Below are 17,398 nucleotides of genomic sequence, written 5' to 3' on the forward strand. Positions count from 1 at the left end.
GACCAGCGATCATCCTATACACTGACACTATCCTCCACACACGAGGGACAGCTTACAATTATACCGCCAATTAGCATTCCGTCCGTGTAATCTATAATAGGTTTTATAATTATTGACAGGAGTTTTGTAACGAGGAGGATTAAATCTCCAGAAATATAAATATCCCGAAATAACTAAAATCATCAGTCCTCTGGTTAAGTGTTCTGCAAATGCTCACTGGGTGGACTCATGCATAAAAGATTCTCCCCCTAGTGACTGCTTAAGATGAGGGATGGGAGGCTCGCATCTAGAGAGGCGATTCAAAATCCACAAATGTTCCTGAATATGGTAGTTGAGCGAGGAATGGACACCAGGTGAACCATATCATCCGACGGTGCAGAATGTCCTTTCCTATCTGCTCGAAGGTAATGGTGACCTTGGTTTAACATATCACATGAAAGAGAGAATCCCCACCACTGCAGCCTCTCCAGAAATCTGAAGCCATGAATCTGATTTCGGGGAACAAATTGAAACAAGCTGACAAGAGTTGACTGTGGCAATGCTTTCATGCTGCGAGGCAAGAGACTTCTTTTACCCTGGTCATGGTGCACCCCAGGATTGCAAAACAAAGGAAATACCACCTCCTTCATTGGGGGGGAGGGGATGTCCGCAAGTTCTTCAGACATCAGGGGTACAACGAAGACATAAGGAACTGCAGTTGTTGGAATCTTGAGCAAAATACAAAGTACTGGAGAAATCCGCCTGAAGAACAGTCCCGACCCCGGAATGTCCGAAATGTCGCCTGTCCATTCCCTCCATAGATGCTGCCTGACTCATTGGGTTCCTCCGACGCTTTGGGTTATTGCAAAGCTTGCTGTTCTGTGAATTCGAGCTCATAAACTTGCCCCCTCTCCTGAGAATGCTGACACTTGCTCTGTAGTCCTTTATTAGAGAATGGTTTAAAAAAAAGGAATGGTACCGTGCTTCAGATAGTATTTAAGCACAGTTGAGAAAAAGGCTTACTCAATGGGGGGAGGTTTTGAGGAGAATCTTAAAGCATGAAATGTAGAGGAGGAATTTGAGAACTTGGGTTGACGCACAGCCACAAATGTGAGAGCAATTGAAATGAGAGCTGTGCATGAGACCAGAACTATGGAAGCAGAGAGATCGGGAAGATTTCTAGGCTTCAGGAGGTTGCAGAGATAGGCAACGTTGGGGATAGGTGGGTAAGAATCACAGGACTGATGTTTGAAGACAGGTGAGGATGTGTTGGAATGGGCATCAATGTTGGTCAGGAATCACAGGAGCACGGATTAGAAAGTAATGGAGATGATAATTTTTTTGTGAAAATTACTGTGAATTCCAGTTTTGGAGTTTTACAGACTACTCGTGCAGGAAGGAACTGCAGATGCGGGTTTAAACCGAAGACAGACACAAAATGCTGGACTAACTCAGCGGGACATGAGGCATCTCTGGAGGGAAGGAATGGGTGACGTTTCGGGTCGAAACCCTTCTTCAACTTTGGGTAGAGGCCCGCCCCGGGGGAGTCCAAGTGGAGGGGGACCGGTGGAGACGGGAGAAGGGGTATCTTGTGATAATGACAATCTTGTTCACTCAGTTCTTTTTTTCCCACACAATCTTAATCAATGAAATGTCCATGTGAATTAGAATGAGCAGCATTACACACTGCACATCTTGCGGGAGTCACTAGATGGTGATCAGGAGTAGGAATACTGGCTGATTATTGTCACCTTAAGTCAAGGATGCTCAGACCGATTGCACTGTAGATCTCAATTAACCTGGCAAAGAGTGGGAATCGAGCCCAGAATTACCTGGCATCAGCGTAATTAAATGAATATATGATGAAGCCTCAATAACCTCCGAGTGTAACACTTTTAGAAAGATGAATTATTGAAACAGATTTGGCAGGTATAACAGTTGGAAGGTTTTCATTGTTGTCCTTTTGTGACCTGCACAAATCCTCTCATAACTGGCTATGGGGATAGCAGCAAGTCTGGTGACACATTAATTACATGAAACCTGAATAATTTAGAGCCCCTCCTTAACCGAAACAAGAGCTCCTGTGCCGATGGAGAATTTAATGGCTGTATTTGGAAATGAGTTTCACATTCTCTGGAGAGGCCACCGAACAAAAGCTAAGAGCAGAAGGACAGGGCCATCCATTTACAGCCTTACGTCAGAGGCCTGTTACAGAGAAATCCACTTACTTTGTGTTAAAGGGGGCTGACAATTTTGTCAATTATGCAGTTCGGGGTGTTTTATTCATGACGAGGACCTGCAACAGCAGAGAGGCGTTGATCTATTGTGTGTGGAAGGCTGCGTCATCCTGCCTTTTGGCTAATCTGCCCCCTAATTACTGTAGACAGGATTAGGAGCTTCATTCTCAAATTAGTACAAATCAGCGATGGTGCGCTGAGATACAGTCAGGAAGCTGGGTAAGACCAGGACGCTGGGATGCGATGAATCTGAGATTCATTCAACGACACTTCTGCCATGCTTTTTTAACTTTAATGGGAAAGCGAGAGTGGAAGATTTAAGGAAGTTCAACAATTGATCAGCAATGATCCCCCACTGCAGGTCTGGGGGAAGTGCTGATCCTGGCATCTTTCATGTGAGACATTAAAATGTAGTTTTATCAGCTTGTCCTAGCTGTTTACTGGGGTTTTAACGATATCATGATACTTGCGAAAGGCTTGAAGCACTTAAGACGCAGATTGATTTTGCATGAATATTACTTGACCTATATATATCTTCGCTATTTTTATTTCTGGGATCGTCAGAATTTTTTTTTTTGCAGGAACAGTTATTATTTCATTGGGATCTGGGCCCTGAAATCCCAAAGGATGCTTCTCGTTTCTGCACTCCTATTGTTTTGCAACAGTATCTGTTCTCCAAGTCTGGAAAATTACAGTGAGTGGCACAGTGGAAACGGGGGAGAAAGGCTCAACCTACGCTTATCGGAGGTTGTGAGCTCGAGCCCCACTCCAGAATCTAGACAAACAACGCCCAGGCTGCCCCTTCCAGAAGTGGGAAACAATCAGAAGTCCCACATTTTGGAAGGGACTTTAAAACAAAGCATTCCCGCTTCAGGATATCCGTGATCATATTGCTCTGTTTGAAAATAGTGGCTCCTGTGATGAACTGAGCGGCTGATTAAATTATGAGAGGCATGGATAAGGTAGACGGTCGGAAACTTACTCCCAAGATGGAAATATCAAAGATTTAAGGGCATAATTTTAAAGTGAGAGGGGCAAAGTTTAAAAGAGATGTGCGGGGCAAGTTTTTTTGCACAGAATAGTGGTTGATTGGAACACACTGGGAGAGGTAGATATGATAATGGCATTTACAAGGATTTTGGACAGGCACATGGTGTACAGGGAATTGAGGGATATGGCCCATGTGTAGACAGAGGAAATCAGTTTAACTTGGCATCATGTTCGGCATGGACATTGTGGGCTGATGGGCCTGTCCCTGTGCTGTACTGTTCTATGAGCAAAACACAAAGTGCTGGAGGAACTCAGCTGGTCAGGCAGCATCTGTGGAGATCCAGCATCTGTGGTTCCTTGTATCTCATGTACTATTCTATGCTCTATTCTTCTAAACAACCATACCTGGAAACCTCTGTGGCTGTTTGAGGTTCTTCAGCCTACAGCTTCCGATTTGGCACATGCAGTGCCAGCGATTTGATGCCAGTGAGAACAGTGGACTATGAGGGTTAACATGGCAGAAGAACTAGTGGGGGTTTGGGCTTGCAATAAAGGTTTTGCAATTGTAAAACTATAGAGGGATATGGAACAGAAAAAAATTCTTCAGTCCATCATGCCTGCACTGACAATCAAGCACCCATTGACACTAAGCTGCACTAATCCTAGTGTGTACAAAGGAATTAGAGATGCTGGTGTATACCGAAGATAGACACAACGTTTTCTCCAGAGATGCTGTTTGACCCGCTGAGATAGTCCAGCACTTTGTGTCTATCTACACTGATCCTATTGTCTTTCCTCCACACTCCCATTAACTTCCCCCAGATTTCACCACTCAACAACACACCAAGGGTAATGAAAAATGGCCAAACAACTGACCAGGCATCCATTTTGAGGATGTGGGAGGAATCCAGAGAACTCTGGTGGTAACTGATGTGATCACAGGGAGAGGGTGCATGAACTCTTGACCCCTTTGGCTTCTGATCTCTGGAATAAAAATCTACCACCAGGCAATTGTTTTTCTCCATGCAGCGTAACTGATATCTGGAATGCACAGCTAGAGGAGGTGGTGGAATCCGATACAATTACTATGTTTACGAGGCATTTAGACAAGTAGATGGACAAGGCAGAGAGGTATATGAACCTAATGTGGAGCCTCTCGCCCAGAGTGGGGGAATCAAGAACCAGAGGACATCGGTTTAAGGTGAGGGGGGAAAGATTTAATAGGAGCATTTCGGCAGGTACATTGATAGGACAGGTTTGGAGGGATGACGTAGGAAGGTCGGACAAGTGTAGATGGGGGACATGTTGGCCCGTGTGGGCAAGTTGGGACGAAGAGCCGGTTTGCACGCTGTAAGATTCTATGACTCTATGACTCTAAACGGCGTGAGTGTAGATGGGCAAAATGGTCAGCATAGACGTTGTGGGCTAAAGGGCCCATTTATACACTGTACAACTGTAATACTGTATAAGTAGGAAGGAACTGCAGATGCTGGTTTAAACTTAAGATAGACACAAAAAGCTGGAGTAACAGGCAACATCTCTGGAGAGAAGGAATGGGTGACGTTTCAGGTCGTGACGTTTTCGGGTTGAGTTTGAAGAAGGGTCTCGACCCGAAACGTCACCCATTCCTTCTCTCCAGAGATGCCTACTGTCTGTCCCGCTGAATTACTTCGGCTTTTTGTGTCTATCTTCGGTATAATACTGTATGACTCTAAATCTACAGCTGAAAGCCTCCCTCCATGGGTGGTTGGTTACTGGGCCACTGATGATTTTCCTGATGGGACTCAACTGCATGGATGACTTCATGGGAAATCGAGAGAACTCCTGATGCTGCTGGAGTAGCTCGGCTCGCAGCCCTTCTGCTTTCCTGTGAGCGTACCACAATCTCAGAAGCATCTGCGTGCCAAGTGATGGATGACTAGCTCTGACTGTTCGAATGCACCCCTGCCCCTCTCAGCCCCATCTCAGAGATTTTGTTTGTCAGTGCTGACGATCCCAGAGTCGTGAAGAGAAATGCTGCTCAGGTGGACTTCAAAACCTCGACAGACAGTCAGATGCCATATTTGCAGACTCACTTGCAAACTTGCCCTCAGGACATGGAACAGTTTTGGATTGTTTCCATGTGCTGAATCTGAAGGACTGAGTCCAGAAGGCTGACTAAAGGGAACGCTGTAAACATAGCAGTCTATGGCATTTAGCCAGTATGAATCCTAGATGGGTAGAAAAGAACTGCGGATGCTGGTTTAAATCGAAGATAGACACAAAATGCTGAAGTAACTCAGTGGGACAGGCAGCATCACTGGAGAGAAGGAATGGGTGACGTTTCGGGTCGAGACCCTTCTTCAGTCCTTCTCGCCAGAGATGTTAATCCTCGATGTCCCAGTCTGCTGGAGTCACCCATACAAATTCCAAATGAAATAGTCCAAACCATCTCTCAGCAACATTAGAAGCACAATACACAGACACACAGTGATAACACAACACCAACCAAATCCAATATTCTGTACAGAATGAGATGTGAGGGTGTTTGGATAGGTAAATGTTGAGAATTTCAGCCCTGATTAGTGAAGCTAAACACGGCATTGAACAGTGACAGCACTTTCTTTTCTGCTTCTGAAATTCAAATGGAGCTGAATTTCTGAGACAGAGTGGAACACTCTTTGTTACTGTAAAGAATATTTTTCATTCCCAAACGGGTTCCAGGTGCGCACAAGCTTTTCCATTTCAGTCTGCTGGCTTTCAATCATCTCTGATCTGCCATCACTCTTATTTTCCCTTTTTATCCCCGCTGTTTTTGCCCGAATGTGTTCCTCATTATAAGCTGTTCCTCTTTCGCATCCCCCGCTTCTGACGAAAGGTCGTGGACTTGAACGGTAACCCTACCTTCCTCCCTGCACAGATTCAGCCTCACCCGCTGAGCGACTCCAGCACATCGCACTTTTATGGGGCTGGTGCTGATTGTTCTGAGCCTCAGCCCCAGAGGAAGCTCACCTTGGGAAATCACACTAACGCACCATTTTCTGACTCTTAATTGAAACAGCTTAATCGTGGCTTTGTAAACATTTTAACTTTCACAATGAGATGTTAAGCTTCAGAATGATAAACTGACAAAAAAAAAATAGCCCTGGGAGAATTTTGCTCCTTTTTTTAAAGAATGGCAGCAATTGTTTGTAAATGTTTTGGAATGGAACTGCAGATGCTGCTTTACACCAAAGATAGACACAAAATGCTGGAGTAACTCAGCGGGACAGGCAGCATCACTGGAGAGAAGGAATGTGGTGACGTATCGGGTCGAGAAACGTCACCACATTCAGGTTTGACACAAAGCTGGGCGGCAGTGTGAACTGTGAGGAGGATGCCAGGAGGCTGCAGGGTGACTTGGATAGGTTATGCGAGTGGGCAGGTGCATGGCAGATGCAGTATAATGTGGTTAAATGTGAGGTTATCCACTTTGGTGGCAAGAACAAGAAGGCAGATTATTATCTGAATGGTGTCAGATTAGGGAAAGGGGAGGTTTCACACATACCTCAGTATCCTTGTATACAGTCACTGAAAGTAAGCATGCAGGTACAGCAGGCAGTGAAGAAAGCAAATGGCATGTTCATAGCGAGAGGATTTGAGTATAGGAGCAAGGAGGTCCTATTGCAGTTATACAGAGACTGCACCTGGAGTATTGCGTACAGTTTTGGTCTCCTAATTGAGAAAGGACTTTCTTGCTATTGAGGGAGTGCAGCCCAGGTTCACCAGGTTAATTCCCGGGATGGCGGGACTGACATATGATGAAAGAATGGGTCGACTGGGCTTGCATTAATTGGAATTTAGAAGGATGAGGGAGGATCTTATAGAAACATATAAAATTCTTAAGGGATTGGACAGGCTACATGCAGGAACAGATTTTCCGATGTTGGGGGAGTCCAGAAGCAGGGGTCACAGTTTAAGAATAAGGGGTAGGCCATTTAGGACTGAGGTGAGGAAAAACGTTTTCAACCAGAATGTTGTGAATCTGTGGAATTCTCTGCCACAGAAGGCAGTGGTGTCTAATTCAATGGTCTTGCAGCAATAGAGTTGCTGCCTTACAGCGCCAGAGACCCAGGTTTGATCCTGACTACGTGCTATCTCTACGGAGTTTGTACGTCCTCTCCGTGACCTGTGTGAGTTTTCTACGGGATATCCGGTTTCCTCCCACTCTCTAAAGATGTAGGTTAATTGGCTTAGGTTTGGTTGGCACGGAGTCGGTGGGCCGAAGAGCCTATTTCCCAGCTGTATCTCTAAACTATACTAAATTGATGCTGTGGGTACTCTTGAAATACATGTGCAGAGAGAGCTCTGTGTGCAGCAAGCAGTCCGGATCCATGATAGAGTTGAGACTTGCGGGGTGTGCCTACCAAGATTAATTAGGGGCTCTTAGCCTGTGGAGAAGCTGCTTCAGCTACATCCCAGCTGGGCCAGTGTCCGTGACAACAAACTGGGCAGCTAGTGCTCAGATCACCTGCTGCAGGTCTCACACCTAAGCTGCGTTTACACTGAAACATGCGGCTGCAAGGGTCAAGCGAGTCAATAAACTCCCTTCCGCGGCAAGCGCCCAGTAACCGGTGGCGTGTGTCAAATTCGTCAGAGAAACGACAGGGGGATGGCAATTGTTGCTGAATTGTTTTGTTGGAAAATGGAGCTCCCCACACTGATGGACCCTCATTATTCTTCTGCTGCAAAACTACCTGTCACATCAAGTCAAAAAAGATGGATGGTTTTGTCCCTGATGTGATGACAGAGAGTCGTCCTTCTCCTGGCACCATACACCCTTTGTAGTCTTCCAGAGCGAAACATAAATCACCCAGACACAGCTCGCATTGAGCCCAGGGGTAGAGTCATAGAGTCATATGGAAGCAGGCCCTTCGGCCCAACTTGCCCACACCGCCCAACATGTCCAGTTATGACAATAAACAGACCTTTGGACCTTTGAACCTTTGAAGTCCCAGCTACACTAGTCCCACCTGCCCGCGTTTGGTCCATATTCCTCCAAACCTGTCCTATCCATGTACCGGTCTAACTGCTTCTTAAAAGTTGGGATAGTCCCAGCCTCAACTACCTTCTCTGTCAGCTTGTTCCACACACCTACCACCCTTTATTTGAAAAAGTTTCCCCTCAGATTCCTATTAAATCTTTTCCTCTTCACCTTAAACCTATGTCCCCTGGTCCTTGATTCTCCTACTTTGGGCAAGAGACTCTGTGCATCTACCCGATCTATTTCTCTCACAATTTTTGTACACCTCTATAAGATCACCTCTCACCCCTCATCCTCCTGTGCTCCAAGGAATAGAGTCCCAGCCTACTCAACCTCTGCCTGTAGCCCAGACCCTCTAGTCCTGGCAACATAGGAGAGTAAACTGGAGCTTCTGCTTCCCGAATGCAACTTCCACCTGTGGTCACACGGGATCCTGGTTGGAACATCTTGTCACACAGCTGTTACTTTGAAGAGCAGAACACCTTCCACCAGTTTCCATTGTTGAGTGCTGGGGCATCCAAGCGCAGTGCTCCTTGACAATTATCCTCAACCTCGCCTCACCCAGCTACTGCCCCTTTCCATTTGCTTCTATGAAATTCACGTTCAGTCTTATTATTGTCACGTGTACCAAGGTACAGTGGCGCAGCGGTAGAGTTGCAGCCTTGCAGCGCCAGACACCCGGGTTTGATCCTGACCATGGTTGTTTCGTTTTAGTTCGGAGGTACAGGGCTGAAACTGGCCCTTCTGGCCCACGGAGTCCGTGCCGACCAACCGTCCACGTACACTCACACTATCCCACACACGCCAGGGACAATTCACAATTTTACCAAACCAATTAACCTACAAACCTGTACATCTTTGGAGTGTGGGAGGAAATCGGAGCTCCCGGAGAAAACCCACGCAGGTCACGGGGAGAATGTACAAACTCCATACAAACAACACCCATTGTTAGGCTCGAACCCAGGTCACTGGCGCTGTAAGGCAGCAACTTTACTGTTAGAAAAATGAGGGGGGATCTCAATGAAAATCAACCAAATAGTAAAATGCCTGGATAGAGTGGATGTGGAGAGGATGTTTCCACTAGTGGGAGAGTCTAGGACCAGAGGCCATAGCCTCAGAATAAAATGACGTACCTTTAGTCGGAGGGTGGTGAATCTGTGGAATTCATTGCCACAGAAGGCTATGGAGACCGTTAATGGATATTTTTAAGGTGGAGATTAAGATTAAGGGGGAAAGATTTAATAGAAATCTGAGGGGTAACATTTTTACACAAAGGGCAATAGGTGTATTGAACGAGCTGGTGGAGCAGGTAGTTGAGGCAGGTACTATCGCAACGTTTAAGAAACATTTAGACAGGTAGACGGATAGGACAGCTTTGGAGGGATATGGGCAGGTGGGACTAGTGTAGATGGGACATAGACACAAGATGATGGAGCATCTATGGAGAAAAAGGATGGGTGACGTTTTGGGTGGGGACCCTTATTTAGACCACCAGCACCCGCAGATCTTTTCTACGCCTTGTCTGCTCCACTGAAGATGGGATAAGTTGGCCGGTATGGGCAAGTTGAGCGAAGGGCTGTTTCCACGCTGTATGACCCTAAAACAGGTTTGATGTGCAAATCATATATTTATAACACATAAATGGGTCCAGTTTCCAGACATCGGAACCTAATTTAATCCACTGATTCATATTTGGGGCCGCTATTGACATTTAGAGCAATTACTCTTTAAGATTGCCATTTTATCCCCCTGTTCAATGTCTAACAGACCAATCTTAATTTGCCCATAACCCATTTTAATGCAATGGAGACATGCTGATTGCACGGCTGCTATGAGCAACCACGTTGATCTCCTTATCAGATGATAACATGCATTACATGTCAGAAAGGGTATCCGTTTTGTTAACCGTTGCCACAGCAACGGGGTTGGCAGGGCTCCTCACAGTTCAGTGATGGCCTGTCATGAGTGGCAGGATATCGGGCTGAGCTCATCAGGGAGATGACAGCTTTTCAACCAGCGAAGCGGAAACATAAAAGATGGAGCTGGGGTCACCTGGGGAATCCATAATAGAAACCGTGCCTTCTCCTGGAAGGGTGCCAACCGAGATGTCCGGTGTCTCTGCACTGCTCGGCAGTTCTGCCAGACCCACCTGCAGTTAAACCTCTCTTTAAGTTGAACACATTCCCCTTACTCATTCATGAGATGTGGATGATCATAAGATCAGAAGTGACAGGAGCAGAATTAGGCCATTCGGCCCATCAAGTCGATTCCGCCATTCGATCGTGGCTGATCTATCTCTCCCTCCTAACCCCATTCTCCTACCATCTCCCCATAACCTCTGGCACCCTTACTAATCACAAATCTATCTATCTCTGCTTTAAAAATATCCATTGACGGCCACGACAGCCTTCTGTTGCAAAGAATTCCACAGATTCACCACCCTCTGATTAAAGGATGTAAATGGTGGGCCCAGCAATTTTGCCTGTGCCTAATTCCCCCAATTTTGTTCACCTGATAGGACATTTCCTGAGGAAACAAAAAATAACAGAGATAACCAAAATGAATGGGTGACCTATGGAGTCGGAACCCTTCTTCAGACTCCAGAGATGCTGCCTGACCCATTGAGTTGCTCCAGCACTTTATGTCTTTTTTTTTGGAAACCGGCATCTGTAGTTCCTTGTTTCACAAGAGGTAACTACATTACTGTAAGCCTGTAGTCAGATATAAGCCACGTAGTAGGGACACTCAAAAGGCTCTCAACATGTTTGACATTAACTCTTTATCCCTGATTTATTTAATTAACTGAATTTAAGTTCCTCACCCGTGGTTCTGGCAATTGAACATTGAATATAACCGCTGTTTTGCTTGTACAGTACTATAAACATTTAACAGTTAAGTGATGCATAAACGTTTAGATGGATGTGATCCTACCAATGGGACACAATACATCGGAAGCAGGAGAATCTGTCCTGAGAGGGAATGGAGGTGAGGAGGGAAGAGGATGAATGACGACGAGAGGAAAAACGTGAGTGAATAGTGAAAAGAGTGAAATGGCGTAGGGGAAGTGGAGGAGAGCAAGGAGGAAAGAGAGAACTGGCCACCAGAACAAGGCGAGAGAGAAGGTAAAATAACAGTGGGTGAATGAGGGTTAATTGTTGGAGGGGAGAGGTGACAAGAGGGGAGGGGTTGAGAAAGGGATGAGAAGAGGGAAGAAGATGAAAGGCCACAAGGTAGAGAGGGAAACGGGGAAGGGTTTGGAGTTGGACCTAGGAGTATTGGGAAAGTGGGATAAGGAAGAGGAAATGGGATAGATAGCAGGGAGCAGCAATGAGATCTCATTGTGGATTGAGTTTAGTTTAGTTTAGTTTAGAGATACAGTGCTGAAACAGGCCCAAAGAGTCCGCACCGATCCACAATCGCTGCACACTAACACTATCCTACACACACTAAGGACAATTATACAATTTTACCAACGCCGATTCACCTACAATCCTGCCTGTCTTTGGTATGTGGGAGGAATCCGGTACACCAGGAGAAAACCCACGCGGTCACGGGGAGAACATACAAACTCCATACAAGCAGCACCCATAGTCAGGATTAAACGCGGGTCTCCAGCGCTGTAAGGCAGAAACTCTACTGCTGCGCCACCGTGCCGCCATTGAGATGACCCAATTTCTACCTCATGGAGAAAATGAAACACAAACGGTAGCTTTGAGAAGTTGTATTCAGTAAAGTGCCTCCCCCCTAAAGACAGGAGCTCAGGGCTCACCTGAGTGACAGAGAGTAGTCATTGCGGCTGGTCTCGCTGTTCCGCACCAAGTAACTGCATTCCTTACACCGCATCAGCAGGTTCTCCGCATCCGCCCGGCTGATAGCTCCGTGGTACCACCTGACAGAGAAAGGGGACATAGAGAGAGAGAGATTGAGACAGAGCAAGGGAGAGGGGGAACTGGAAGTTGACATATGAAGAAACATATAAAATTCTTAAAGGATTGGACAGGCTAGATGCAGGAAAAATGTTCCCAATGTTGCGGGGAGTCCAGAGCCAGGGGTCAGAGTTTAAGAATAAGGGTTTTAGGACTGAGATGAGGAAAAACATTTTCAGCCAGAGAGTTGTGAATCTGTGCCACAGAATTCTCTGCCACAGAAGGCAGTGGAGGCCAATTCACTAGATGTTTTCAAGAGAGAGTTAGATTGGACTCTTAAGGCTAAAGGAATCAAGAGATAGGGGGGAAAGGCAGGAACGGGGTACTGATTTTAGATGATCAGTCATGATCATATTAATAATAATAATAATATATTTTATTTAATGGGCGCCTTTCAGACATCTCAAGGACACCTTACATAGTAATCGGAATAAAAACATATAATCGGAATATAACAAGTAATAAAGACATCACAGAGACACAAATTAAAAAAAGAATTCAATCCAAAAACAGAAAATCAAAAACACAGTATTGAATGGCAATGCTGGCTTGAAGCCTGCACCTATTTTTGGTGGGCTAAGCCTACTTCTGCACCGATTTCTCTATGTTTCTATGACAGGATGAGACTGAAAGTGAGAAGGAACAAGATGCAGAGTGTGAGAGGCAGAAGGAGCGGGGTGTGAGGGACGTTGACTGCAAGAGAGCAAGCCCCAGCAATGCAGAAGGTGAAAGACACAGTCAGTTTCATACAGTGAATACAATTTTCCACCGAGCCTTTACAGACCGAAGACCAGAACAAATAGTCCTCCTCATCCATCTGTCTCAAAATGTGAAACATCCTGTGGGAACTATTTCGGCATCTAGGACAGAGTTTATCCTCCAAGCAACATCAATAAAATCGAATAAACTCATCACTTATCCTGTTTTCATTTGCTGTTTGAATATTGGTTGTGACATTTCATACGTCGTTAAATTTACTGGGCTGGAATATGTATGGCAGCTAAATGAGAGGTTTAAAGAGAGGATGGGCACTGAATGCTGGAGTAACTCAGCGGGACAGGCAACATCTCTGGGGAGAAGGAATGGGTGATGTTTCGAGACATGAAACATCACCCATTCCTTCTCTCCCGAGATGCTGCCTGACCCGCTGAGTTACTCCAGCATTTTGTGTCTATCTTTTGGGTAAACCATCATCTGCAGTTCCTCCCGACAACAGATGTGTGAATCTTTTCTGCACCCTCACTAGATTAATCACAGCCTTCTTAGAATGAGGTGACCAGGTGCACAAATTAATGCAAGAGAGGTCTAACCAATATTTTGAGGTTCAAACAGTGGATTGAGTTTTGAGGTAAGTACAGATTGTCATTTCCTCTGTTGATTTCTCCAACCTCTCTCTCTATCCCTTCCCCACTCAAGCCTCACCAACTTCTCCACCCAACAAACAGCTAACAATGGCCTGTTACCTTTATCGTCGTTGCGTTTCTGCATATCTTTCATTCATTGTTCACTATCTCTCTACATCATCGTCTATATCTCTCGTTTAACTTCTCCCATTCCTTCTCTCCAGAGATGCTGCCTGTCCCGCTTTTTGTGTCTATCTTCTTGTCATTGCCTCATATTTTCTTATGACTTATTTGAAGGAAGCCATTTGGCCAATCGAGTCTATATCATCTCTTGGCGTATTCCCATCAGTTCCATTCACCTGCTTATTTCCTGGTGTCCCATTCTCTCTCGCGTGCTGAATCTCCCACCACCCCAGCGATGAAGGGTAATGCACTACAAACCAAATGATCCTACCAGCCTGCATGTCCTGCATGTCTTTGCAATACGGGAGGAAAATGTGGGAGCATCCGGAGGAAATGGTCACGAGAAGAATGTGGATCCTCCACACGATAACACTGGAGGCCTGGATTGAACCTGGATTGCTGGAGGATTAAGGCAGCAACAGTATTCACAGATAGACACAAAATGCCGTAGTAACTCAGCTGGTCAGGCAGCATCTCTGGAGGAAAAGAATAAGTGACATTTCAAGTTAGAACTCTTCTTCAGACCTGAAGAAGAGTCTGAAGAAAGGTTCCAACCCAAAATGCCACCTATTATTTTTCTCCGGAGAAGCTGCCTGACCCGCTGAGTTACTCCAGCAATTGTGCCTATCTTCAGTATAAACCTACATCTGCAGTTCCTTCCTACACAACAGCACCCATGGTATCACTGTAAACCTCTGCACCATCCTAAGGATCATTAGAGGAAGTCTCATGACCAGATTTTTTGCTCCACACCAGCTGCTCGTGACGATGTGCCTGCGTGCAAGGAGTGTTAGCCGTGGCTGAGGTAAATCCCATGGTTAAGTCATTTTGTTGGCACTTTCAGTGTGGATATGTTCATGTGTCAAGTTCACCCGCAGAGGTTTTGTTTTGTTTCAAGATACAGTGTGGAAACAGGCCCTTCGGCCCACTGAGTCCACACTATCCTACACACACTGATGGCCCTGTCCCATGATGCAAGTTCATTCAAGAGCTCTCCAGAGTTAAAAAAAACCCCTCAAACTCATGGTAAGCACGGAGAATGTACATAGCAGGTACGTCGGAGCTCGGGGACGTCTCTTAGCGGCTCGTAACGCTGATGGCAGGTACTCGGGAAGATTCGCTAACGTCAGGTAAGCTCGGGAAGACTCTTGAAGATTTTTCAACGTTGAAAAATGTCCACGAGAGCCCCGAGTACCGACGAGCGCCCATTACCTTAAATCTCCGAGTTCAAATCAGGGCAAACTCGGGAGAACTCTTTGAATGAACTCGTAAAGTGGGACAGGGCTTTAAGGACAATTTTACATTATATAAAGCCAATTAGCCTATTAAACCTGTATGTATTTGGGAGTGCTGGAGGAAACTGAAGATTTCAGAGGAAACCCACAAGGTCACGGGGAGAACGTATAAACTCCGTACAGACAGCACCCATAGTCAGGATCGAACTCGAGTCTCTGGTGCTGTAAGGGCTGTAAGTCAGCAACTTTACCGCTGCGCCACCGTGCCGGACTCAGCTCAGTTAAACCTCAGATCCACACAAATTGGTGCCGTCACACAAACGAAAAAGTATTTTAAAAAAATGTTGTTTAAAGATACATAAGGTGCTGTATTCTGGAGTGTATGTATCAACTACAGGTATAGGATACATCCAGAAATTCTCACGTTCATTCCAAACATGCAGGCAAGCTGATAATGACCATTTATTCATCATGAATCTAGCCTTCAGTAAGAGTACTTATTTAATATGCTGCACCATCCCACAGTGCTTTGTTGTTTGGGGTCATGACCTGGGCAGATGGCAGGTTTGAGGGAAGTGTGCCAACGTTCTTTGATTCTATCCGAAAGGTTTGACCGCTTGATGTATTGCATCAGGTGTAATTACGCGATAGGCCAGCCCCCAGTAGACTGGAGGGAAGCAAGTGCTGTTCGAAAGGCAGCAAGGATGATGCAGGTAGCTACAGATGACCCCACACAGGCACAACCTCTTCCACGCCTTGAAGGTCGGCTGCAGGAGGCGACCCTGAAGCACGAAGGTTGAAGATGGCCAGACACAAGGGTGAGGGTGGAGGACTGAGGGTGAGGATGCGAGACAACCGGATGGAGGTCTTTATGCCAGTTGGGACTGTGTAATTCCTCTAAAACCTGCTGACTATCATATATAGACTCAGTGGGCTGTTCCTATGCAGTATGTGTTTAACCGGGGATTGTACATATGTGTGGCAATAATCTTACTGATCTGTTTGCAAAAAAATACAACCTCACTGTACCTCAGTACATGTGATAATAAAGGAACTGCTGAACCATTGACCCTCTGGGGGTTGGTCACTAAATTAGGTTCAACAAGTAACTCATTAACACAGACACAGTGTGGTGATACCTCCTGGGGTTGAACTACAGAGAACTGGCAACCCAACTGACAACAACCGTGCATTGAGCAGGAGGGTCTATCAATCCCACTGGTTTAAGCTGCAGCCTGGAAGTGCCTGAAGATTCGAACTGATTCTGATCCACAGGTTCTGAATATATTCCACAAACAATGTCTTGTTAATTAGTAAATCAGTCAGATCTCTTGCTTGGTGACAGATGGATTTACCTCACAGATTGTTCTTTGTACACTTCAGAAGATCGTGTTTAATTTGGGAAGACTTCTGCACAGTCTGGGAGGTGTTTGGCAATTCTGAATATGTGCAAAGACAGAAGCTTCAAGGTGACTTTTGTAAGAGGGAAGGGGTTTTGTAAAATGTAGTCATTCAGGCAGAGTTGATGGTTTTGCTGTGGTTTCAGGATAAGGGGTTTAGTTCGTAAACTCAAGGAGAAGATTTAGGCCATTCGGCCCATCAAGTCTACTCCACCATTCAATCATGGCTGATCTATCTTTCCCTCTCAACCCCATTCTCCTGCCTTCTCCCTATAACCCCTGACACCCATACTAATCAGGAATCTGACAATCTCCGCCTTAAAAATAACCACTGACAGCCTAAAACAACTAGATTTTCTGCTGGTGATAATGGTAGAGTATTAGGGGACATGTGGAAGTGGAAATAAATGCAACGTTCAGGTGAAAGGACACTGACTTCAAGCGTAGGTGTCACAGGTATAACCATATAACCATATAACAATTACAGCACGGAAACAGGCCATCTCGACCCTTCTAGTCCGTGCCGAACACATAATCTCCCCTAGTCCCATATACCTGCGCTCAGACCATAACCCTCCATTCCTTTCCCATCCATATAACTATCCAAATTATTTTTAAATGATAAAAACGAACCTGCCTCCACCACCTTCACTGGAAGCTCATTCCACACAGCTACCACTCTCTGAGTAAAGAAATTCCCCCTCATGTTACCCCTAAACTTCAGTCCCTTAATTCTCAAGTCATGTCCCCTAGTTTGAATCTTCCCTACTCTCAGTGGGAAAAGCTTTTCCACGTCAACTCTGTCTATCCCTCTCATCATTTTAAAAACCTCTATCAAGTCCCCCCTTAACCTTCTGCGCTCCAAAGAATAAAGCCCTAACTTGTTCAACCTTTCTCTGTAACTTAGTTGCTGAAACCCAGGCAACATTCTAGTAAATCTCCTCTGTACTCTCTCTATTTTGTTGACATCCTTCCTATAATTAGGCGACCAAAATTGTACACCATACTCCAGAATTGGCCTCACCAATGCCTTGTACAATTTTAGCATTACATCCCAACTTCTATACTCAATGCTCTGATTTATAAAGGCCAGCACACCAAAA

The 17,398-nt window shown here is 45.5% G+C and overlaps 1 protein-coding gene and 1 long non-coding RNA gene across 4 annotated transcripts in view; one reads left to right on the forward strand and one right to left on the reverse strand.

Annotated features, from left to right (window-relative positions):
- Positions 1 to 17,398, reverse strand: part of shd (Src homology 2 domain containing transforming protein D) — a 295,420-nt gene that overhangs the window by 19,471 nt on the left and 258,551 nt on the right. For all 3 annotated transcript variants that reach the window (XM_033046604.1, XM_033046605.1, XM_033046606.1), the window contains one exon: positions 11,978 to 12,097. In XM_033046604.1, the coding sequence (XP_032902495.1) occupies positions 11,978 to 12,097 (120 nt within the window). The remainder of the gene's footprint in view (positions 1 to 11,977; positions 12,098 to 17,398) is intronic.
- On the forward strand, positions 2,448 to 13,045 carry LOC116989336. The gene is made up of 2 exons (XR_004416214.1): positions 2,448 to 2,611; positions 12,917 to 13,045. It is a non-coding gene; the product is annotated as an uncharacterized LOC116989336 (long non-coding RNA).

This window comes from Amblyraja radiata, chromosome 29 (genome assembly GCF_010909765.2).
Source record: "Amblyraja radiata isolate CabotCenter1 chromosome 29, sAmbRad1.1.pri, whole genome shotgun sequence".
Lineage (NCBI taxonomy): Eukaryota > Metazoa > Chordata > Chondrichthyes > Rajiformes > Rajidae > Amblyraja > Amblyraja radiata.